Below are 25237 nucleotides of genomic sequence, written 5' to 3'. Positions count from 1 at the left end.
TGTTTATTTTTACAATTTATATTTACATTGAAAATGCTCTTATGATTTAAAAAGGATAAAAATTTAGTATTATGTTAGTCACCTCCTTGTAGGACACAATTTTAGTTTCTAGGTTTTAATTTTGTGCATACCGTCATAGTTTGGGAATTTTATGTTGTTTATTTTCTTCAAGGGGTAATTATGTTGAAAAAAAAATGGCATAATATTTCTAGTTATAGGTGGGATATTTTGAGTAATTTATCTCATTTTAAATGAGACTAAACTTGAAAATTTTAATGAAAATCTACCGTTATTGAAACTTTTGACAAATTATATTTCTGCCAGATTATTTGCCACTAAACAAAGGCCAAAAGTTAATTTGAAAAAAAAAATCATAAATTGACAAAATATAATTTTTAAATTGAAATATATATATATATTTTTTTCACTAATGCACTTTTAAAATTCATCCAATTTTGAATTTTATCTCTACCATAAGCCCTTAAAATTTTCAAACACAATGAGGCTGCAATCTGAATCTTTAAAGGCCTGTTCCATATCATTTTTACAGAACTGTTTTTTTATTTTTATTTTACAAATTGATAAATAATCAAAAATGTGTTTAGCAATTATATTTGAAATATAGGGTTTGAAAATTTTTGAAACAGTCTTTAAAATATATAATAATTTAGAAAAGATTACTAAGGCCTTTTAATGTGTATTTGAAAAAGTTTAGAAACAAAGATTAGCGATACAAATACATATAATGTTTATGATTTTAGATAAAAAAAAATATTACTGGAAATATTAAATATTATCTATATTTGTGTCTAATATACATTAATTATGATATAAATCCATATGAAATAAATATTTGGTAAATAATAAATATGGTAAATATTTTATTTGATAAATATTAAGTATGGAATACATCTATATGAAAAAAAAAAAAAATTGTTATTGGAAATGTTAAATTATCCATATTTGTATTTGATATATATTAAGTATGATATTATAATCAAATATATTCACATCATGATTACCTAATATTTTTAATATCGACATTTCCTTTATTAGCTATTGAATTACATAAAAAGTTATGATTTAAAATTAAAAAATGATAAAATATGGTTATAATGATATACTAAAACTCTATTTAGGAAAATTGAATATTGTTAAAACATAGAGATTAATACATATAATTTTAAATCTAATATTTCATACGATCGAAGAACTGAAAAAAAAAAATCTTAATATTAAATACCTAATGTAAACCTGATTGATGTTATATAGACTAGTGGGCTCAGATTAAATTCTAAAATTTAAAAATCTATTAGTGATCAAATATGAATTTAATTACAATAAATTAGAAATTTATTTTTAATCTTAACCTAATTGATTTAGGGATGATAAAGGAATTGATGATTTTGATGGTAAAACCACCAATTCAACCTAATATGAGTTTGGTTGTATATATTACAATCTAGGGCATGTTCTATATTGTTTTATAGAATAGGTTTCGTGCAAGTATGGATTCCGGGCAACAAGAAATAGTTTCACCACTTCATGGATTTCCTACATATCTTTAAAAAATTATGGAATCAAGTCAAAGCAGCTTCAAAGGCAATCAAACAGGTGGTGTGCACACAAGGGAGAAAGATGGCATGTTTCACTGTATTGCTTGCTGGTTTTACTGTATTTTGCTAAGTTGACTTTTTCTCTTTGATCCAAACAAAGGCAACATGTGGGACTCCATGATAATCCTATTTAACATCCTACAAAGCATATGGAAGCTAATTTAGAGCTTAAATTGATCAAAGACAACTTAATCAAAAAGATAGTTATTTAGTTTCCTAATTTGATTTCTACTTTTTATTTTAAAAAATTACTTTTTTATTTATTTTTTATTTATTTATTTTCTGGACAAATCAACTTAGGAAATTTATTATTTTATTATTTTCATTGTAAATTAATTAATTCCTATTTCAAAATTAAAGAATCAATTAATCCAAATTAGATTAGGAAATGAAATGATTTTTGGCCAATCCTAGGTTTCCTATTTTATGTAGCCGGTTTTACCTTTTTTTTTTTAGGGTTTATTATTTTGTAACTCTAGCCTATTTAAGGGCTTATTTTTTAGGAAGAACACATCTTCAATAATATGCAGAATTTATTTTGTGAGATTAAATTTCTCTGTGTTCTTTTTTAACACTTAAAACATCATTAAAGAGTGAATGTCTTAGTTTTAACTTATCAATAGGATATCCATCACCTATTGTGGCATCTTCACTAAACCAAGATTTCTAATCATAGGTTGGTTGGGGGTAGAGGTCATTCCATTAAAATCTGAATTTAATTGAGATCCGAGCTAATATAATATGGGTTTAGGCATGTGTCAACCTAGTTTCGTATTAGAGGAAACCTATTCAATTTCATGCAGTCATTTTGTTGGGTTGATGGGAGCAAAATGGTGGTTCCCTTGGATATTTTGGATAGATGGTTCAAGAAGTTGTGGAGAGGAGAGAGAAAGCAAAGAGGAAGATGAGCAGAATTCTCCCTAACCATTATTTCAACATTTTTTTGAATTTTAATAATTTTTTATTCCCAACGGTTATATCAACTAATAAAACAAGAGTATTAATTTCATTGCAATATGCCACGTAGAAAAAAATAATAAAAAATTTGAATGGATAAATCACTCCATAAGAGTGGTGATTGAAATTTTACAAACTTTAAGATCTATTTTATATTTTTTCTTAATCTGAAAGGGTCTAGCTAGAATTTTTCCTTTATTTAATTTTAACTGTGCTAAATAATAGGAAACTAGGAAACTAGTTTAGTATTAAAATATTTGATTTTTTTACACCCATGTCCCCTGTATTGAATTAACACCAATATCCCATGAAGTTTGTAAATATTGAAACAATATCATTCCAAAACTTTTCATACTGGTTACAAATGTAAGTGGGTGCATTGGTACAAATTTGAAATACATCAAGAAAAGTTCAAAGAGATTGAAATTTTAACAAGCATTGATGTCAAAAATCCTCAAATATTTTGTATAATAAAAGTACAAAAAGAAACAAATAGACCATTTATCTTTAATAATCATAATTAATTATTTTTGAAGTCTTAATAAAATTTTAATTTAAATTAAAAGACGATGGAATACTTTTAAATTTCTTGTATTCTAGAGAATGCATGAGATATACAATTCTTCCTTCTTCTTTTTTCTTTTTTTTCTTTTTTGGCTGAAAAGATAGATATGCGGTTCTTATGTATGAAATTTTAATTAATAGTTATTTTATCTCAAACAATTAAGATTAATATTTCTTTCAAGTTTATCTAAAAGAGTATAAAAATTAATTTGATAAGTAAATTTAATTTTTCTTATACAAAAAACAATAATAATGGTGTAACATACAGTAAAACCCCTATAAATGGATACCCATAAGACTATAAAAAATTATTAATTATAAGAAGTTATTTGTTTATTGATAAATGAATATTTATTAGTTTAATAAGAATTTTATATTTTTTTAAGAAATAATTTTATTAATTATATATGCATTTTTCATTTTAGCTAAACATATGTATAATTTATGAATAATAAAAACGGAGTAAAAATTCAATATGTATCGTGTAAAATCTTAGAAGTTATTATGTATATAAATAAAGGGTAATATTAATCTAGATTTACAAAAGCCAAAAAGAATATTGTTGTATATATGTAAGCACATATATACTTTCTATAGTTATTTGATACAAAATGAAAAAAAAAAAAAAAAAAAAAAAAAGGCCTCCAATGGGCCATATGCATTACGAAAGATTAAAGATGGGACTGAATTTGGTTTAGGTATAAAGAAAAAAACTTTAAATTTATATTTTTGAAAAAAAAAAACAAATTGAAAAAAAAAATTTGTTTTTAGCATGTATTGTAAATTTATATATATTATTATTTTTATTTTTATTTTTTACAAGACTAATCAAATATTAAATTATATATTCATGGATTCTAAAACATTTTTAAAGAAATTTTTATTTTATGTATTTAATGAGGTTATTTATTTAGTGCATCAATCTAAATTGAAACTAAACACTGTTATTTATCGAGTAAAATCATTCATTTATCAAAATTTTAATGTAATATTTAGTTATTTTTTATGTCCAGAAAATGTCCTTACAGCTATGTCTCAGCTGCATAGTTCGGAAGTTCAAAGTTATGATGCTAGTATTAAAAGATAAAGGGCAAAGTGAAAATAAGATAAAATTCATAAACTATTAGTATAAAAAAAAATCTTATAAATTTTTTTTAAAAAAAGGTTATTTGTCAAAATTGATGACCTTTATCATATGTCAAGTGATAATTTAATTAACTATCTTAAAAATATTCACTGTTCTGTATTAGGGTTTTAATATAAAAATCAGAATATAATTAAATGCATATAATAAACATTTACTATCTGAGTAATGGTTTCAATTATTTGTTAGGGGTGTTTATCATATCAAAATCAATCTACATTATCATATATTATGTGACAGTTTGATAGACTATCTTAAAAATATTCATTATTCTATATTGGGGTTTTAATATAAAAATCAAAATATCATTAAATGCATATAATAAATATTTATTATCTGAGTAATGGTTTCTATTATTAATTAGGGGTGTTTATTAAATCAAAATCAATCTACATTATCATATATTATGTGACAGTTTATTTGACTATCTTAAAAATATTCATTATTCTATATTGGTGTTTTAATATAAAAATCAAAATATCATTAAATGCATATAATAAATATTTATTATCTGAGTAATGGTTTCTATTATTAATTAGGGGTGTTTATCAAATCAAAATCAATCTATTTTATTAATAAAAAATCATATTCAATTACTAATAGGTTTGGTAATTTTTACTCTAATACAAATTGATTTCATCGTCAAATCCAATCCAATAATACTATGCTGAGGATTGTGATCGGACTTAGGTTCATAAACTTTAGGTTCTATAATTTTAGATATTAGATAGTTGAAACTTTGAATTTTGATATTTTTTACTTGTATAAAATAGCCAAAAGTTTTATTAAAATCTCTTAATACTTTTTTTTTAAAAAAATAGTGATAATATTTATTTTTAGAATAAAAGATAAATAAAACATAATTGATTAAAATAATTCGTCACTTGTAACTAATTTTTTAACTTAATAACCCAAATCAATATAGTATTCGAAGAATTGGCTAAGTGGTAAAACCAATAAAAATACATCTACAAATCATGAATTCGATTAAATCTAAGGTGAAATCCCTTCTCTCATTTAGTTTATACTATATTGTAATCCTGTTTGGACCATAAATTAGTTTGGATTTTTATTAATTTAATATTTGATTATTTAGATATTATTTTAAGTATTGGTCAAAAAAGGTCAAATATTGGAGAAAAATGAATTGTCCCACATAGTTTTGAAGTGAAAAACTTTGAATAGTCACTAATATAAATGGAATTTGTTAAAGTAATGTAAAGTGAAAAGTCTCACATCGAAAATACAACAAATATATTGAGAAGCTCTCCACTGAAGCATCTTCAACATTTAAGAAGACAACACATCTATATACAACTACAAGACTCAAAGACTATTTAGTTTATTCTTATTAGAATTTACTTTCAATAGTCTATTGTTCTTAGTTGAAATTTTATTTTTGAAGTCTTTTAATCATTAAAGCAATTGGACCTTATAGATTATTTTAATCTAAAATAATCAATACAATTGTCTGAAAAATTTGATTAAATTGGCACACATTTTTGTTATAGGTTTGAAGTGGCACGCTCACATATTTATGAAACAACAGATTATTGAAAATTTTCTTTACTTATTCCATTATATCTTTTTGACACACCCAATGGAACACAAGATTTCAACTGAGGACAATGATAAAGACTCAATCAATGTCTCAAGAGTCTAACACCCGTGACAACAATAAAGAAGAATGAACTAGCAAGACTCAAGACCCAACGGAGATGTCCACCTAGAAGTCGATCTATGAGTTGTCTTGGGATCTGAAAGAAAGTCAAAGAAGATAGAAGCATTCTAGGAGACCCAGTAACGGATGATGGAAGGCATTACAAATTTGTTGTATCAATAACTGCAGGTTAGTCAAGCCTCGTTGAGTGGTGCAAGGCTATTTACTGTCCAGGAAGAACAAATGCAAGCCTTTTCGACCTTACATGAAGATAATACGTCAATGACTGATGCACCAGCAGTTCTAGTTAGAACAAACAAAAGTGAAGGAAGGATGGGCATGCCAAAAAGACAATTCCAACCTTATATTGCCCCATTAGCTCAGAAACCAGTTCATGGTGGAGGACCAACTGAGAACCAAGGTCAAAACGTCAAAAATGGCCGAGAATAGCAGATTGTATAGGCCCCTCAAACTATACCTCATGCAGTGTGGGCTTTTCAAGCCGCACCTTATGGCATGTAGGGCTTTTAGGCCATAAATAATGTTCATTAAAGAAGGACATATTTTCAACCCCAATTTCCTCACCAATCCAAAATTAAGGTCATGGTGGGGGGTATGCTAAACAATATGGCCGAAATTTTTCATATGGTTAGAATGAAGACCATCACTATCAGGCCACTACCATAGCCCAGCATGGAGACGTGGACATAATATCTGTAATTGGATGAATAACGGCCATGGCATAGATAAGGATGCCATTGAGACCATTATCTAGTAGATGATCGGCCCTACATTCAGAAGAGTTGGTCGACCATCTTACAAAAAGCCCTATCCTAAGGCTATTGATTGAATAGAATTTTCAAGGGAATTCAGGCTTCCTAATTCACCTTCTTTTTTAGTGAAGAAAATTAGTCCATTGTGAAGCATATAGGCCACTTCACTATCCAGTGTGGAGAAGCTGTGGTTAATGACTTTTTAAAACTTTGTTTGTTTGTAAATTCTTTGACAAGTTCTACTTTCTCCTAATATATCAATCTGAAACCAAATTCAATTCATACTTAATAAGAGTTAGAGTAGAAATTCAATGAACAATTATATAGGATTGAGCCGGATGTATTCATGGCTGACTTGTCACGTTTGCATCAGATAAAAAGAGAATCAATGGAGAATATTAATCACCTAATAAAAAAGAGCAAGGATCAAATATCATTTGGACATATCAAAAAGAGAGTCTGTCAAGCTAACTCAAAGTGAACAAAGCTATAAGCTTTGAAAGGAGTTTGAGGAGATGAAGGTCCACGATTTGTTCGAGTTAGTCTCTCAAGCATCTAGGTACAAAAGCATTTTAAGGGAAGAGTATCAGAGGAAGAACTCATCTCAGGGTTCATACTACAAAGATCCTAATACTAAAATTTGTTCAATCAAGATCGAAGATCAAGGAATCAAGGATGCCGCCATCAAAGTCGATGCAGCTGAAGTAGTGGCCACTAGGCCATACATATGCAAAACTTTAGCTAGACCAACAAGGAACTAGAGGATTCCTCAATTAATTATGGATGTAAAAAAGAATCGGCTCAAGCCAGAGAAAGTCTATAGTTTCGACATCTCCAAGGTTGACCAAATTTTTAACCATCTGTTAGCCAACAAGATAATTAAATTACCTAATGTCATATTTTACCAACAGCTGAAGAAATGAAAAAGAAACCATACTGTAAGTGGTATAGTATGTGAATGCATCAAATTGTTCACTGTGTGGTGTTTGGAAATGCAATCCAGGTACTAATTGACAAGGGCACCTTGAAGTTCTCAGAAAAAGGGAAAGATGTAATGGAAGCTGACAGTAATTCTTTTTTATCGGCTAAAGCATACATGGTTTCGGACAACATTTCATATTTGACCAAACATAGAATGAGGGAGACTAAACCTAAAAGGGAGTATTCGGCCAAAAGAGCCAAATCACTCGCTAAGGTGCTTTGTACTCGTTGCAAACATGAGGTTGAATTTGAGAATAAGCAACCCAGAGAGCTATGTGAGAATGAATATGTTAAAGTCTCCACAAAAGAACTACATACCTCATAGTTCCAAATCAGTGTTCTAATGCTAGGACCAAAAGTACGAGATGGGCATTGGAAGCTAAACCGTCAACATCAGGGGATGCAATTTAAGTCGAAGCTCCAGGTCACCTTTTGTATGGATAATCGGACAAAACTGATTTTTCAAAAAATTGAGAAGCCAAGAACATTCAGGCTACCAGTCATAAAAATAGGTAGGATATAAGTATTATCAACCGCTTACTAGGATTCAGAACAAACTAATGCAACGATAAGGAGATGGGTAGAAGAAGCAAAGGCTCATGAGAAAGCCGTCAAAAAAAGGTCAGTGACAATACTAATCCGGCATGAAAATAAGAAAAACAATAATATATTGAAAGAATTGAAGTCACATGTATGCAGTGCAAAGGGAAGACCAGAAAACTTAAAGAAGTTGGCCGCAACCATTACCAAGAAAATGGTCATCTCATTTAAAGCTTTTACTTTTAGGATGAAAAAAATCTACAAAAAGATGGGTAAAAAAGCAAAATGTTAAAGTTCGATCATGCTTAAATGATATGAACAACAATCTAATAGAGAAAGACATGATTGTTTCCTCAATCGACAAGTCTTCAATGGTCAAATTTAGAACTATGGAAGAAATGATGGTCAACATGGTTGTCGTTTTACCTTTATCATTGGGATCCTGACCTGGTCAGGAGAGCATGATAGGAAAAGATGGCCATTCAGTGGGAGTTATAGCCTTGATGGATGCTCGAAAATGTTGCAAGATGTTGGATCAATTGTTGGAGCTAGGAGGCATGGCCCTGCACATGTACATCAATAAGTTAATAAAATTAAGCCAAAAATTTACATGGCCACTCAATTCATTTTATGCTAATAATTTAAAGCCAAAAATTTACATGGCCACTTAATTCATTTTATGCTAATAATTTAAAACTAGCCAATTTTGGCTGCTTTTCAAAGTAGAGTCTCAAGAATTCAGGCTTATATCAAATTTTACAACCTTTATTAAATAGAAAGGTTGAATTCATCACTTTCAAGATCAATCGAATACAGTTGGGTCATAGCCATAATGATAGAAGCCGAATATGCAGGGTCAGATCCATGCTTTTGGCCAGGTTGGACAAGATGGATATGAGGTTGGACAGGCTGGATAGTTGGTGGGATAGCTAGGATCTACGTTGGTAGCCATGGCAATTGTGATGACAAAAATAATACACTAATATTTGCTTTGTAATTTTTACATTCCACTTCAAAATTACAAAGTAAGGAGGTAATGTTTGGACCATAAATTAATTTGGATTTTTATTAATTTAATATTTGTTTATTCAAATATTATTTTAATCATTTGTTAAAAAAATGTCAAATATATGGAGAAGATTGGATTGTCCTACATGGTTTAGAAGTTAAAAGTTTTGAATAGTTACAAGTACAAATGGAACTTGTTAAAGTAATGCAAAGTGAAAAGTCCACAGCAGAAATATAAGAAGTATATTGAGAATCTCTCCACCTATATATTGAAGCATCTTTAAAATTTAAGGAGACACAAAGCTCTACATGCAACTAAAAGACTCTAAACTATTTAACTTATTCTTATTAGAATTTACTTTTATTAGTTTATTGTTCTTAGTTGAAATTTTATTTTTGAAATCCTTTAATCATTAAGACAATTGGATTTTATAGATTATTTTGTTCCCCAATAATCAATAATATTATTGGAGTAGTTTGATTTAATCGACACATATTTTTTCTTGTTTTGAATTGTTACAGGTTTAAAGTGGTACGGCCCCATATTTAGAAGATAATACATTGTTAGAAAATTTTCCAACTTATTCCAACAAATCCCTATAAATATATACAACCAGCCGATTAATGGTTTTGAATTTGCAAAACCAATTCAATTCACTAAGCATGAAATAATTAAGAATAAAAAAATAAAAATTAAATAGATCAAACCAAGTTTATATTTGCACACCTTTATGATTGGTGCTTCTTAGCATCACCGACAATAGATAGCAAAATAACAAGTTGGGTTTGATTTGGTCAATTAATCGTGCTTTTTTATTATTATTATTATGGTTGCTTGCATATATCAATTATTGGTGCTCATCATCATCACCAATAATAAATAATAAAATTTAAAATTAAAATGTGAAAGGATAAATTATAATTTTTAAGATGCATAATCTCTATACCCTAATATATAAAAGAAAAAAAATATATCATAAAGAAGCATGTAGAAAAATGAAATATATATATACACACACACAAAAATAGAAAGGGCTATTTTGAAATTTATCCAACTAAACAAATATTAAATTTTTTTTTTTTAACGAAAATTTTAAGAGTAAATTTTACTATAAATACGTTTGGCCCTTCTTGAACTATTACAAGTTTTACACTTTATCACTTAAAATATTAAAAAAAAAATCATACTATTCTTTAAACTATTGGTTTTTATTATTTTAATTTAATTATGCATTTTCAATATTTAAATTTTATGAAATTAATCATACATAATTAATGTAACCTTATTAAAAACTATTTTATTATATTTTCATTTCATTTTTAAGTGGTGTAGTATGCTTAATTTTTATAAAGTTATTAGATAAAATGGAAGAATTGAACTAAAATAATAAAACAATAATAATTTAAAAGGCGATACGGCACTTCATGAAATTTGAGGCGTAAAATGCTAAGCTTATAGGAGCTAAAGTGGTAAATGTATTTAATCCTTATGTTAAAAAAAAAAACAAAAAACAAAAAAAAAAAAAAAAACAAAAATAATTATCTAAAAAAAAAGCACGCAAGGAGGATTTGGATAAGTTCGAAGTTGGGGCCCACTATGTTTTGGGTCAGTGGATTTGGTTGTTATAGGATGAGATAAGCCCCAGGTGGCAATATAGCTGCTGTTACCGTATTTATCACACAAGTCAAACCAAAAAAGGTACAAATAAAATAATAATAAAAGAAAATACAAACGGCGCCATTTGGTAGATTATAGTGTTGAACCGGATTTGATCGTACAAAGAAGATCTAGATCTGTCAAAGAAGTAGGAAGAAATAGTACAGTTTTGTATTTGGCAAAATTTCAAATTGGAGGATTATGAAGTGGGAAGAAATAATACAGTTTTGTATTTGGTAAAGTTTCAAATTGGAGGATTGATTAGTTATATATATTTGATGCACGATATAATTGAATGGACTAGTTTATAATTATTTTAGAATAATTATTTTTTAAAAATAAAATAGTTCAATCATATATTTATATTTAAAATATTATATTTAATTAAATTTATAAATTTATAAATTTATATTTATATATAAAATTTTAATAAGTTTTTCACATCTATAAATTATATTAATATATTTTATATTCATAAATTATATTAATATATTGTTTTAAAATTAAATTATAACATGGTATTTAATAAAAAAAAAACAATTATCTAAAAACAAAAATAGTTTAACTTCCTATATAAGTAAAATTACAAAGAGAAAGAGAAAAAGCTGGGACAGCGTGACCAAGGGTTGACACGGGTCAATCGAGTTCTCTTCGAGTTCGAGTGGGATAAGCTATGCATGCCACTTGGATAAGTTAGTCTCATTCGTTATTTTTGCTTCCTAAACACCCAAGTGGAACTGTGTCAACCCTGACCTAACCAGTTCGGTGAAACAAATACACTTTAAAAAGAAGAAAACCAGAAAAAACCCCACAATAACAAAGACGAGAAAGATAATATATATATATATATATATATATATAAAGTGAGATTCTACAGGATCATCTGGATGGAATTGTATGTGGGTCAAAGTAAAATCGATACAAAATCTAAACAAAACCAATATTTTTAAAAAACCTAATGTTTTTTTTTTTTTTTTAGCATTGGTTTTTCTGAGTGAAAAATTGATATTTTTTTCTTGTATAGTGTTGATTTTTTTTTAGTCCGTATACAATTTTATCCGAACGATCCTAACTGTAAAAAAATATATATTTATTAAATTTTATTTATTTTGTAATAATGATAAAATTATCAAAATATTTATTAAATTTAAAATAATTAATTTAATTTTTAATTATTTTTATTTAAAAATTTATGTATCTATACTTAAATTAATCATACTACTGTTTATTTTATTTTTTGGCTTCCTTCATTTTTTTTATTTTTTATTTCTATTTCTGTTTTCACAGTAAATTCAATATGCACCCTCCATTCACAAAGTAAAATACATCTTTTCCCTTCATTTCCCTTTTTGGAACTTTTATCATGTTCTCAAAACAGATAAGAAAGCTATCAAAAATCTATTAAATATTAAAAGTAAAAATCTTCATCATAGATCCACCGTCCGTCGCCATATGTCAATACTTTTCTTCGTCTTTTTTTCAATAATGGAATTTTTTTTTCTATGCTTTCATTAAAAAATTTGTTTTGTTTTGTTTTTTAGTAATGATGATCAAGTTGAGAATTATTTAAACAGGAAAATCTCAGGTCATCTTTGATTCTTTTTTAGGCTAATTGACAATCGACGAGAATATAAACTTATTTATGTTGGCTTTTTTGGGGAAACTTTTTTTTTTTGTTTTTTTTTAAATAAAAGGGAAAAAAAAATTTGACTACCTTGATAGCCAGTCGGATAAAAGAAACAAGAGCAATGACACATATTAAACTGTTTCTCAAATAATATATAAATGATATGATAATATATTCATAGTGAGAAATTCATTTACCATAAATATGTAAATGATGTAATAATATATTAATAATTGAGAAATTCATGTAATATAAATGTCAATAAATAATGTTATAGGTATTATTCTATTAATATATTTATCAAAAGTATTGATTTATGTTTAATAATATTTATTTTTTCAAAGATTCAATTATCTAATATATGAACTAATTAAATAATAATATATATATTTTTAGTATACTAAATTGTGCTTGTAACATTATTAAATATAATAAGTGAGTTCTTTTAATAGATTAATAAAATTCAACCCAAACCAATTACATATCATTATATTTTTTAATACATAAATTTAATACTGTAGTATTAGTAAAAATCTAGGACTTCCTTTTTCGATGAAAAGGCAAACATTACTAGTAAATTTTTTGTTTTGGTGGATACATTACTCGTAAATTGTCTTTTTTGCATGAACTTTTGTATAACATAATCTAAGTATATTAATCCATACATCTAAAACAGCTTCAATGGCATGCCATTTTAGTGTGCCATTGCTTAAAGATGGCATAAGTATCTTTTTTCGCTATTTTGGTGTGAAATAATCAATTTTATCAATTGTATTTTTAATATCAAATTTGATCATATTATTTTTTAATATTTATTATTAAAATAAAATAATATAAAATTTAACGTTGGATTTAACATTTATTATTGAAAAAGAATGTTAATAGAGAAGTTGGTAAAAACTTTAAATTTCAATCACGAAAGATCACTCCAAATTTTAAGGGCATGTCAGCCTCAATTTTTCAACCTTTTTTTTATATATATAAAAAAAATGTAAACATCAATGTTATAATTTTTTATTTTTTATTTTTGGTATTAGAAAAATAAAAATTGTTATATAATTTTAAAAAATATGTTATATATCGAAGAATTATTGGGCCGGCCCAGCCAAAAAGAACTAGAGAGCTTGCCAATAAAAATCTTGGACAGGGAATAAGAGGTAGACGTGGAAAGTTCGATACGTGTACGATCCTGATACGGCATTGGACCCCTGAGACTCATTGACCCTCTAATCTCTCTCTCTCCCTCTCTCTCTCTCTCTCTCATTCTTTTCTCTTTCCGCATATAAATACGAAAATATTCTACGGAAAAATTCCACATCGTTTACCTCTTCATCTATCTTCATCGTCGGCTTCTTCTTCATCTTCTCTCATCTTTCTTCTCTCTGATCTCTCGGAATCGCTCTCTGACTCTGTCCCAGCGGACATATATTTTCTTCTCCACAATGATCCTCTTTTAACACTCGCTCATCTTTTGGGCGTTTCTTGTTTTTCGCAATTTTTATTTTTTATTTTTTTGATATCAGATTTCTGGGTCTTGGATCGCTTTTTTCATTTTTGTTCAATCAGAAGCTAGGTTGTTGTGTTCGTCGTTTTGTATCCGTACGGTTTTTAAAAATATTTTGGGGGGTTTCGAAGAGCATTCAATAATGCCTTCGGTACCCATTCAGCTCCTTCTTTGCCCTCTGGTTCCTTCCGTCACTTCCTTCCATGGCCGCTCCTGCTCTCATCGTCTGAAACATCTCGAGAAGGGTGATCGGCGTGGTAATCTTAGTTAACATTAGGCTTTTCTTTCTCTGTTCCTTATTAAAAAAATCAGTTTTTCTTCTTTTTTTTTCGATTTATTAGGGTTCTTTTTTTCTGGGGCTCTTATCGTTTCGTGATCCGTACGAGATAGAAAGGGGTTTTGTTTTTTGGTTTTAGAAATTGGAAACTTGGGTCAAGGATTATAGTTTGAGAGACAAAGCTTGGTTAGCGTTTTGGAAACACTTTTTCTGAGGTTGTTGCAGCACTGAACGTTGTACAAGGTATATTTATTTATGGATTTGTATCAACTTGTAGTTAATTATAATAAATGGGTCATAGAAAATGTGATCCAGAAGCTGTAAATTTAAGTGCTTTTTTTTTTTTAATCTATTAATTTGAATATGAATTCGATGCTCAATTGTTGCTGAGATGTTAAATGTATTTGGGCACTTTGTAGAATCTGAGTCTGTAGATGGACGTTAGCTCTCATTGGGATAAGTTGAAGTCACAATCTGTAGACAGCTTTGAAGGTTTGCAGTCATTTGTGAACCAAGAACAATGGCCTGATGATACTGAGCATGATGGTTTGGTTAATGAACTTGAAAATGCTCTAGCTGAGACTTTATGCATTCAAGAAGCTGAAGAAATGGAACATGCTTCTAATGGGGTTAATATCAGCAACATGGATGAGAGAAATGAATGTGGAAGCTCTACAACTGAGTTGGGAAAGTCCTCTCAAAAGTTGCTGTTGAAATCTGCAACCTTTCCATGTCCTAATATGACTCTGCCACGTCATTCTTCTTCAGGTGAGAAACCTGAAAATGCAACGAAGGGGCTCTTCTCCGGGGACTCTCCTCACAATGCCTGCACGCGCTCCATATCTTTGCCTGTAAGAGTTGTATAATCCTTTCACCAATAGATTGCAATTATGATTTCTAGAAATGCTGCAATATGGAAATTTACTGTGAATTTAACTAGTTGGTCAATATGAAATAAAATGTTGTGATTCTTTACTTGTTTTAGCTTTCTGGATCTCTTGATTGACATGCTATGTATCTGTTGGTGTTTATGCCGTGAACAGACTCCTTCGGAACTTGTATCTGCCATGAAAGGTAGCCGTGAGAAACGAGGTGCACCGCCGAAGAAACTAACTGTGAGTTGGGCTCCAGATGTGTATGATCCTACTCCTAATTCGATGTCACACACCGTGAAGGGGGGCAAGAAGCAGCAGAAGCATAAGAACAACAGGAAGAATTGGAAGAAAGATGGAAAGAAAGGGCAAAGGGGGAACTCTTCACGAGGTAAAGACAAGAAGCAACAAAGAAAACCAGTTGGGAGTTCTGATAGGTCTTCTAAGCCATTCGATGCCTGTGTGAGAATAGTAGAGGCTAATAATGGATTTGATGATATAACAGTTGGTAGTCCAGACCCACAGTCATATTGTGGGAGTTCCTTCTTGAAGAAATCGCTTGCTAACATGCACTACCCTGTTGCAGAAGCCCTGTGAGGGGGGGGTATCCGAGGGAAATGCCTGCTTGTGTATAAATAAGTAAAATTCTAAATGGTTTGGTTTATTAGTGGATTTGCTTTTAAATGGGTTTTGTTGACTAGTGGTAGTAGAACCTTAAATGATCTTTGCTTGCTACTAGTAATGTGGGTGCACAGAGTGCAGTGATTGTTTTCCATGATATAATGATGTTTTCTTTGTAAATAGAATTTTACCGGTATCTGGTTTGTGAGGCAATTTAAAGATTTTGGCCTTCCGGCATTCTTGTCTATTGGTGTTCTTCATCTGTTCACACACACACGACTGGCTGAGCTCTGTTTAGTGCTTGATGAAGTGTTAAAGCTTCTTGTTTTCAAATTTCCCTGAGGACTGAATTGGAATTAGAAACAGATTGAAACTATTAAAGGCACTGCCAAGGCAAAAATGTAGGTTTTTTTTTTTTTTTTTTTTTTTTTTTCTCTTTCGGTTGCCTTTTTGTAGTTTTTAGGTGAATAACAGAAAAGTGTTGTGTTTGGCAAAAAAAAGCACCAAATGAAAAAAAAAAAAAAAAAAAAAAAAAAAGTGCGTGCTTAGATAGGTGCTTCTCCGATAAATGTTGCACTTGGTGCATTAATTGAAAATTTAAAGTACAATAAAGTACTTTTAGTAGTTTTAATCAAATATTTTGTTGTTTCTTTGTGATGAAAAGCACCACTAAATAACATTTCTGATTCCAAAAGCAGTACCATATACACCTTCAAGAAACCTAGCAGCCATAATAGATTACCATTTAGTTTTAGGTACGACGCAAATGATGCTTTGTGGTTTCCCTTTAGACTCCCCATGTGGCCGAGAATAATTGATGGAGGATGGATCATATAAAGATTTTGGCCTTTTGCATTGCTGCATTGGTGTTCTTTCTCTACGTTCTCACATAACTCGCTGAGCCATTTTCAGTGTTTAAAGAAATCTGAGTTTTGTTTTTCTTAAATCAGATTTTTTGTTGTTTCTTTGTGAAGAAAAAGCACTACTAAATGAAATTTCTAATTACGAAGCACTACCATACACACCTTCAAGAAGCCTAGCAACCACAACAAAGTAGATTATCATTTAGTTTTAGGTATATAACACAAATGATGCTTTGTGGTTTACCTTTAGACTCTCCACTTGGCCGCGAATAATTGATGGAGGATGGATCACATAAAGATTTCGGCCTTTTGCATTGCTGCATTGGTGCTCTTTCCCTACGTTCTCACATAACTCGCTGAGCCATTTTCAGTGTTTAATGAAATCTTACTACTGCTTTTCTTAATCAGATAGGAATTGCAAGTAGGAGGACTGATTTGTAGGCCTCTAAGATAATTTAAGCAATACATACCACAAAGTGTGGCCAAACCGGACAAGGTTTTTATTGGATAATTAGCAGTTTGATTCAAGGTTTATAGCATCCCTAAAGGGTGGGAATTAGGTTACAGAAAAATCAAGAGTGCCCCAATAAGGTACTCCTATGTTGTGTACTCTGCATTTATTTTAACATAATCATAGCTTAAATCACAGCCCCATGCTTGCCCGCGTCCTGGTCCATCACCTGTTGAAAAGTGGACAAAGACCATCAAAATATGATCAAAGAACAAATAAGGGTGTACAAAGCCAGTAGAGAGATCCCCATTAAGTGGTTTACACTTATTTTCAACAGGTTAATTCCATTGTCTCTCTGTATTAAACATTATCTCTTTGTATTTGCACGAAGAAAATTTATCTACTTAAAAAGCCTAAAATGCTGCTTGGTGCCTGCAATTTTGAGTACGCTTTGTGATAGCGTAAGAAACTTACCTACAGACACATTAATTTCAACGGTTCCATGGGTCTCACCAGCCTTCTTGAGATAGTTACTAGCTTCAGCCCTGAAAAAGTTTCAAGCTCACATAAGACACTAGATCAAGGATAGAAGTCTATGAGAAGGCATACAGACAAGGGAAAAACTGACATGCCAATGGGTAAAGGGGCTTGACAAATGTTTTCTGTATCAAAATTGAACACCAGCTTAACACCACCATTCTAAACTAGTATACAAGTCAATCTCTCATTTAATTTCCACTTTCAGAATAAAAATGAACAACAGTGGACATAACTTCACTCAAACGAAACCAGACAGCCTAGGTTGGTGATCTCTTGAGGAAAAGATTTGAGTATTGGATTGGCAAGTAATTAACGACTGTTATGTAGTGAACATCTGGAACTTCAACAGAAGGTAAGGTTGAGCAAAGCTTTCTTAACAGAAGGGAGTACATTCATAATTTACAAACCACAAAACATTTTAAGTGAAACAAGCTAAAGAATTGACAACAAAAGTTGTAACAGATTAATGATTGCAGTGATACAGAAAATTGTTGGATGGAAATTTAACAGTAATATTTAATATTGAATTGAAATTTTTTTAACAGTAAGAAATGAATTGAAAGTTTTCTTAACAGTGAGGTTTCTCAAGATATCAAGAATTTGATTGGGTTTCTAGTATACCTATCCTTCCTAAAAATGGTAAAGTAAAAATCTTGCAAATTGTCATTGAGTTATGGCCGCACTCTCCAAAGATGGTTTTAGGCAGCAAAAGAAGTTGAGTCTCTAGCGGCAGTATATCAGTAACTAAAATAAAAGAGTGGGAATTCTACTGTAAAAAAAAATAGAAAAAGAAGAAAGAAAGAAAAAGGATTACTGATTCTTTGTGACTTTTGTAAATTGCAAAAGGAGTTATAAATACCTGTCAAATGGTTGTGGCTCCCCACCCTCCATGAGCAAAATGTTCCCAAGCACTACTTGAAGCTTGGTTTGGTCAAAGGAGATTCCTGCAGAGCCTGCAGCAGCAGCAATGCGACCCCAATTTGGATCTCTGCCATATACTGCGGCCTGGTTAATATTGCCAGAAGTGCATCAGAAATTGCTAAACTAAAGCATCAGAAATGCTAGTAAACATTGGATATCATACCTTTACAAGTGAAGAAGATGCGATAGAGCGTGCTATCTTTGCTGCTTCACCCTCGCTATCTGCACCTGACACTGTGACCTAAAGATCCAAGTTAGAATTAGATGAATATTTCAGTGAATTTTTTAATGTAATTGCTCAAGCACAAGTTCATAAGTACTATGCAAAGACTACCTAGGTATCACATTGAGTCATTGGGCAAGATAATGCTTGATTTGCAAATCATAGAACAATTAGTAGTTTTTCTACAATCATAAATAAGAGGGAACATTACAAGGCAAGTTTTCTAAAATTGCTTTGTGATACAAAAATTTATATTAGAAAAGCAACAAAGACTGCAGGAATATTATCCAACATGTCTAAAGAAGCTGTTCTAGGACAACATGTATCAAATGATAAGCTCAGCAATTCTACTTCTGTATAAATTTAGAGCAATTACTAAGCTTTGTATTAATCTTTAAAATAAGACACAAACCTCAACCAGGCATGTTGCTCCTTCTCCATCCCATGCTATTGATTTGGCAAGACCTTGCATTACCTGGTATTTGGAAAATAAATATGTAGAGTATTAAATAACTTGAACCGAACATCTGGCTTAAGATAAGAAAAAGTTGTGGTGTTTAAACAAGTATAATGCATATAATACAATGACTAGGTTTCATCACTTGCATTATTCTGAAAAAGTTGTTGCAAGTAGATTTTCTGTATGCATATATGTGTTAAGTGTAAGTAAAGATATGTTAGCTGTATAAACAAACTTGTGATTTTTCAGTCCTAATTCCAGAAGTTGAAAAGTCTCAAGAAAAGTTTGAAACTCAAGTAATAGGCACATTACATAGATCTCAACTCCTTAAACTAACAGGATAAATAGATGTACTTTTTTAATGTCAGAAAGTACAGAAACTTGTTGATACTTTAGAACCTAGAGACCACCTATTGAATGTTTCATTTTATCACCCCAGTCATCCCTTTTGCATATTGAAGTTATAAATATGGGAATTTTGAAATTTGCATGCGGTAGGGAGGATGTGGAACAAAAATGAAAATTAAGGAGAAGTATCTGTAATCTCTGAAGATATAGAGGCACATCTGCAAAACTTGTGAAATAGTGAGGATGCTATAGTTTACCCTAAAAATATATAAGTTGAATGTCAGTTTAGCTTACCACATCAAGGCATGCTTGAAGATGAATTGCCTCGTGATTGTTCAAGGAAGATATTCTGGTGGATCCAGATAATCCACTGGCCAAAGCAATGACAGTATCATTAGTACTGGTATCTCCATCAACCTGCAATAAAATCCCCTTTCAACCATGAAAAAGAAAAAGAAGATTGAAGGGCCAAGCATCTTATCTACAGTTATGGTGAGCCAGAAAAAGTAATATTAAGGATATGTGCTTTTAAGTAAGATACACCAGATCTAATCCTTTTAAGCTAAAAATGGTGCCGAATGAGAAGAAGATTGAAGGATCAAGCACCTCATATACAGTTAGGATCAGCCAGAAAAATTAGCATGAAGGATCATATGTGCTTTTAAGTAGGACACACTAGTTCTAATCCTTCTAAGCTAAAAACATGGCCAATGCTAAGTATCAGGAACATTTTAGAAACGAATGAAACATTTTGACATACAGTTATCTGGTTGAAGCTTCGGTTTACAGCAACCTGAACCATTTTTCTCCAAACGTCACTGCTAACCAGGGCATCAGTTGTTATCACCTAGAACATACATTGTCATTAAAAGTTAGGATTATATATTGTGCTTTTCTAAACATCAAAAGAGGATCATCAGAAGATACATACACCAAGTAAGGTAGCCATATTTGGGTGGATCATCCCAGAACCCTTTGCCATTCCCCCAATTCTTACAGTTTTGCCTCCAACCTGTGTAATTCACAAATCTTAGACTAGGCTAGCAGCTGGAGTTCTAATATCTAACAGTTTCGATCACAAGAAGCCAAGAACTTTAATTTTATAGAGCTTAAGATCTTTAGACATGATATGAAGCTATTATATGAACTGGCCACACCCATCTTTGCCCCACATACAGACACCCCCTCCACCCAAAATATATATAGATATATAGATGAATAAGGGAAAAGCAATAAAAAAAAGGTGTCAAAATTGATAGCATCAGCAGCTTATTTAAGAAAATTATACATTACAGAGACCATGGCCTGATTTTTACACACAATTTTGGCACCAATACTTTTGCTTAAAGCAATCACCAACCATTTTAACCAAAAGAATTTCCAAGCCAATAACCATATGTCAAAGTCATGACACTGCAAAAATGATATAGGAAACAAGTTCATGCACACCTGAGATTCAATTGCTACACTCTTGCTAACAAGGTCGGTTGTTGTTATTGCCACTGCTGCAGCATCTGCCCTGCATATGCGCTAATAAGATTCAAGAATGTTCAAACAAAAAGGGAAAAAAAAATAAAAATAAATAAAAGACACCTACTATGAGATAAAAAGAAATGAAAAACAATAGGAAAAAAATTAATGTGGAAAGAATAATAACGATAGAAAATAGAAAACACAAAAATTAAATGTTTCCAACAAAAAAACAGAAAGGGAAAAATATAAAACAAGAAAACAATTATAACAGGTAGGAAACATGAACAGTGTAAATACAAATTGTTACCCCTCAGTTGATGATGAAAGTGAATTAACCAGTTTTGGGAGTGATTGTAGCAGTGGCCCCTGCATAAGAGAGCAAAATTGTGAATTAATTTTATAACAAAAATATAACTGAGCAAATTACATAACTGGTTAATGTTCATCCACACAGCTTTTAAGGTAAAAGCCAATCTTTTAGACTTCAGAGTGCACATAAGTTTTGACAAGCATAAGAGAAAACAAATTAACATTTATTGGCGCTGTGTCACCTTTTTTATCCTTTGACCAATCACACCAGTGGATTCAATCAGCACATCTTCTGACTTTAACTGAAGTAGCTGCAGTATAAAGATAACCACAAATAATCAGTATCCAGACTACTCAAAGCCTCCTAGAACAAAAACATGCCAAAGGTTGTGCACCTTAGCCAAGGCATTGCTACATTCTATCACATCTTGATAACCTGCATCACCCTGGGCATCATTTGGAAGGTCTCTCAGCCACAAAACACTAAGTTACAGTAACATAACATTATGACACCTTACCGTGGCAGCATTGGCTTGACCAGCATTTATCAAAACTGCACGTGCCTAACAAGTGTCTCAACAGTTATTAGCAAATGACAACAAAAATTAAAACATAACTAAGAATCTAAAATGTTATCCAAAGAGATCACTAACTAAACACAAACAAGTTGGTCTACCATACCGTTTTTGAAATGTTCAAAACATTTTTACAGTATAAAACTGGTGCAGCTGCAACCACATTTGTAGTAAATGCCCCTGAAACAAATGAACAATAAAATCAGTTATCCATTATCTATGATAAAATCATCTCCAACAAAAATTTGTCAGCTACATGCAACTTAACAACAATTTAAATCAACTTCCACAGCATAGCTGCGAAAATGATTGTGAAGGTGAAAGCTAACCAGCAGATGTGGCATCAACATCGCAGGTGACGAGTGCAAGATCAGGTTTCTCGCCTTTGGCACGCAATCCACCATACATGCCTGCAGCTTTGAATCCTTCTGCAGCTGTAACTCCTCCAGGAATCTACACACTCTCAGCTCACAATAGTTACTATAAATTATATATTTAACAGTAAATGTGAATTACACAACAAATCATACATAAGAAATTATTATATATCTCACACTCTCAGCTCATACTCGATTCTTTGTGCTAGATCAAAATCAAAACAATCCCAAAGAGCAAGAGGAATGTTTCAAAATTTCTAACCAATAATCCACTAGCAATTTCGTTATAGTCAGGAATTTCAAAATGTGAACTTTACGATAGCAAATCAAGCAAACACTCAAAAAGAAAAAAAAAATAAATAAATGAATTAAATGGTGGCCGACCTGATTCCAAGGTCCTTGAGGTAGAAAAATGGGTGCTGCTGGAATGAGATTGGACACATCACTTCCACTCACCGAAACGGCACGAATTCTCATATCCCACTGATACCGAACCAAGCAAGCCGGAGGTTAAAAAAAAAAAAAAAAAATTCATCAGCTCCCTCTGAACCAATACTGGTTTCGGCAGCTTTTAAAAAAAAATTATTAAAAATAAAATAAAAACTTTTTCTTTGAACAAAGAAGCTTAACAAACTTCAAGTGAAATCAGTTCTTTTATTAGTTTGTTCTAATTAATGAAAAAGAAAAAAGGAGAAATTTGTTTAATTTCGAAAATATTTTCTGGACAACCAAACGGGAAGTTTTAAGATACTGACCTTGAAGGACTGCATTGCAGTGAATTTTCCACAGACGTAGTGAGGAAGACATTGATACATTTCTCTGCCGCTGGTTTTTAGGGTTTCGTGGTCGTAACGTTGAATTGCTGTCTGAGGTGAGTGGCACTGAGAGAGACCAGAAGGAAGAAGAAGGCTTTTGAGTTTTTGACTGACTTTACTGTAGAACCACGTGCGGCCCAAAATTTTGACGAAGATGAAGAATGTTGTGGTAAATACGGTAAATATGTTTGTAAAGCTAATGAGAATGCAATCATGCTAATTATTTACCAAAATTTTTAACATATTTATTTGGGTCAGGCTACAGCCCAACCTCCATTTTGGAATATGGACACTATTACATACTTTATTGATCAAGTTAGGGATTAGATTAAAAAAAAAAAAAAAAAAAAAAAACTCTCAACTTCAAATGATTTTCCAAATAATGTGATTATATTTTATTGATTTGTTTTTACTTTTTAAATTTACTTAAAAGTTAACTTGTACATATTTTAGATCATATAAATATACAAAATGTCATTTCATAAACATCTTGGAACATGACAGAAATCCTGGGCATGACAGAACTTAAGGAAGATGCAAAGTACCTAGGCAATAGGGGTGGGCTCGGTTCGGTTCGGTTCGGTTTTGTGAACTTTTTTAAACCGAACCGACCGATTCGGTTTGGGTTGGGTACAAAACCGAACCGAACCGACCGTTACATTCAACCCAAACCGAACCGAACCGAATGAATATTTTTCGGTTTGGGTTGGGTTCACGGGTTGGGCCGGGTTGGGCTTTCTGATGGGCTTCGGTCCAAATTTTTTTATTTTTAGTTTAGGCCGGTTTGGACCTTATGATGAGCTTCACTTTCAGCCCAATTTTTTTTATTTTTGGTTTGGGCCAGTTTGGATCTCATGATGGATTTCGGCCCAAATTTTTTTTTTTTTACTATTTTGAGATATGGGTCGGTTCGGTTTGGGTTGGGTAAATTTTTTACCCACCCGTAACCCGAACCGAAAACCACAGGTTCAATCCATATGTAACCGAACCGACCCGCTTAACAATTAAAAACCAACCCAACCCGACCCAAATAGTTCGGTTCGGACGGGTTGGTCGGTCCGAGTAGGGTTTTGCCCAGCCCTACTAGGCAATCCTTTGTTTTCTGGGCGTAATCATTATAAAGCCTATGAGGAGCTGAAACAGAAAATTGAGGCCAAGCTTCAGGGGTGGAAATCTAAGTTACTCTCCCAAGCAGGAAGATGCACCCTAATTAAATCCGTGATTAATTCCATTCATATTTATGCTATGTCAGCTCAAAAGTTTCCCACTCATTGGTGCTATGATATTGACTCCCTTGCGAGAAAATTCATTTGGAGCAGAGGCGTAAATGATGGAAGTTTTACTCCTATATTATGGTCAAGAATCTGCAGACCAAAAGAATCGGGAGGACTAGGTGTTAGAAGAACGCAAGACTTGAATTTGGCACTCCTCAGTAAACTAGCCTGGATGCTGGCCTCAGAGAAAGATAGATTTTGGGTGCAGGCGATTAAAGCTAAATATTTTGCTGGTTGTTCCTTCCTGAAATGCTCGAAGAAGAAAAATTGCTCTTCTTCATGGAACGGCATTTATCAGGCTAGGAATATTCTGTTAAAAGGACTCTGTTACAGGGTAGGAAAAGGAGATAGAATCAGTATATGGGAGGATTCATGGGTTCCTAATAACCCTCATTTCAAACCAACTCCAATCTCAGAAGCTGTATCCCAAGAATTTGGTATGGTAAACTCTCTAAGGAACAGGGATGGCAGCTGGAATAAAGATAGACTTGACCATCTTTTTGATGCAGCCACTGTGAGGAATATTTGTAAAATCCCTTCTTCAAATTCTCATCTAGAGGATAAACTAATCTGGTGCGGCAACACAAATGGGAAATTCACGGTTAAATCAGCTTTCTTGATGGAATTCTGGAGAAATCACTTAGCCTCTCAATGGTGGAAGTATCTATGGTCCTCCAAGATCCATGAAAGACTCAAGTTCTTTCTTTGGAAGCTTTACAATGGAGGACTTCCAACAGCAGAGAACCTCATGCATAGAAATATACATGTCACTAGTAATGAATGCATTCATGGCTGTGGTGTGCTAAA

General features: G+C 31.4%; 2 protein-coding genes across 2 annotated transcripts; one reads left to right on the top strand and one right to left on the bottom strand.

Annotated features, from left to right (window-relative positions):
• Positions 1 to 13823: 13823 nt before the first annotated feature.
• On the top strand, positions 13824 to 16048 carry LOC107432829 (uncharacterized). Its single transcript, XM_016044031.4, has 3 exons — positions 13824 to 14551; positions 14728 to 15159; positions 15352 to 16048. Exons 2-3 carry the CDS (start codon positions 14743 to 14745, stop codon positions 15775 to 15777), a joined length of 843 nt encoding a protein of 280 aa, XP_015899517.3. The 5' UTR covers positions 13824 to 14551; positions 14728 to 14742; the 3' UTR covers positions 15778 to 16048.
• A 1070-nt stretch (positions 16049 to 17118) lies between these two features.
• LOC107432802 (arginine biosynthesis bifunctional protein ArgJ, chloroplastic) lies at positions 17119 to 23293 on the bottom strand. Its single transcript, XM_016043995.4, has 17 exons — positions 23097 to 23293; positions 22726 to 22824; positions 22294 to 22417; positions 22071 to 22144; positions 21908 to 21952; positions 21785 to 21835; positions 21632 to 21700; positions 21388 to 21446; positions 21057 to 21126; positions 20539 to 20619; positions 20368 to 20454; positions 19902 to 20024; positions 19212 to 19274; positions 18740 to 18817; positions 18515 to 18660; positions 17590 to 17660; positions 17119 to 17344 (listed from the first exon to the last, which is right to left on the bottom strand). Exons 1-17 carry the CDS (start codon positions 23154 to 23156, stop codon positions 17262 to 17264), a joined length of 1383 nt encoding a protein of 460 aa, XP_015899481.3. The 5' UTR covers positions 23157 to 23293; the 3' UTR covers positions 17119 to 17261.
• Positions 23294 to 25237: the final 1944 nt, after the last annotated feature.

This window comes from Ziziphus jujuba, chromosome 11, assembly GCF_031755915.1.
Source record: "Ziziphus jujuba cultivar Dongzao chromosome 11, ASM3175591v1".
Taxonomy (NCBI): Eukaryota; Viridiplantae; Streptophyta; class Magnoliopsida; order Rosales; family Rhamnaceae; genus Ziziphus; species Ziziphus jujuba.
This window is presented reverse-complemented; position numbering and strand designations above follow the sequence as displayed.

What these genes read in the sequence shown, in the direction of transcription:
- LOC107432829 (XM_016044031.4), top strand. Translation starts at nt 14,743, where the DNA reads ATGGACGTTAGCTCTCATTGGGATAAGTTGAAGTCACAATCTGTAGAC. An exon ending in CGCGCTCCATATCTTTGCCT is followed by an intron (nt 15,160 to 15,351) that starts GTAAGAGTTGTA and finishes TGCCGTGAACAG; the next exon opens with ACTCCTTCGGAACTTGTATC.
- LOC107432802 (XM_016043995.4), bottom strand. Translation starts at nt 23,156, where the DNA reads ATGTATCAATGTCTTCCTCACTACGTCTGTGGAAAATTCACTGCAATG. An exon ending in TTTTGAACATTTCAAAAACG is followed by an intron (nt 21,953 to 22,070) that starts GTATGGTAGACC and finishes GACACTTGTTAG; the next exon opens with GCACGTGCAGTTTTGATAAA. An exon ending in ATATGGCTACCTTACTTGGT is followed by an intron (nt 20,455 to 20,538) that starts GTATGTATCTTC and finishes TGTATGTTCTAG; the next exon opens with GTGATAACAACTGATGCCCT.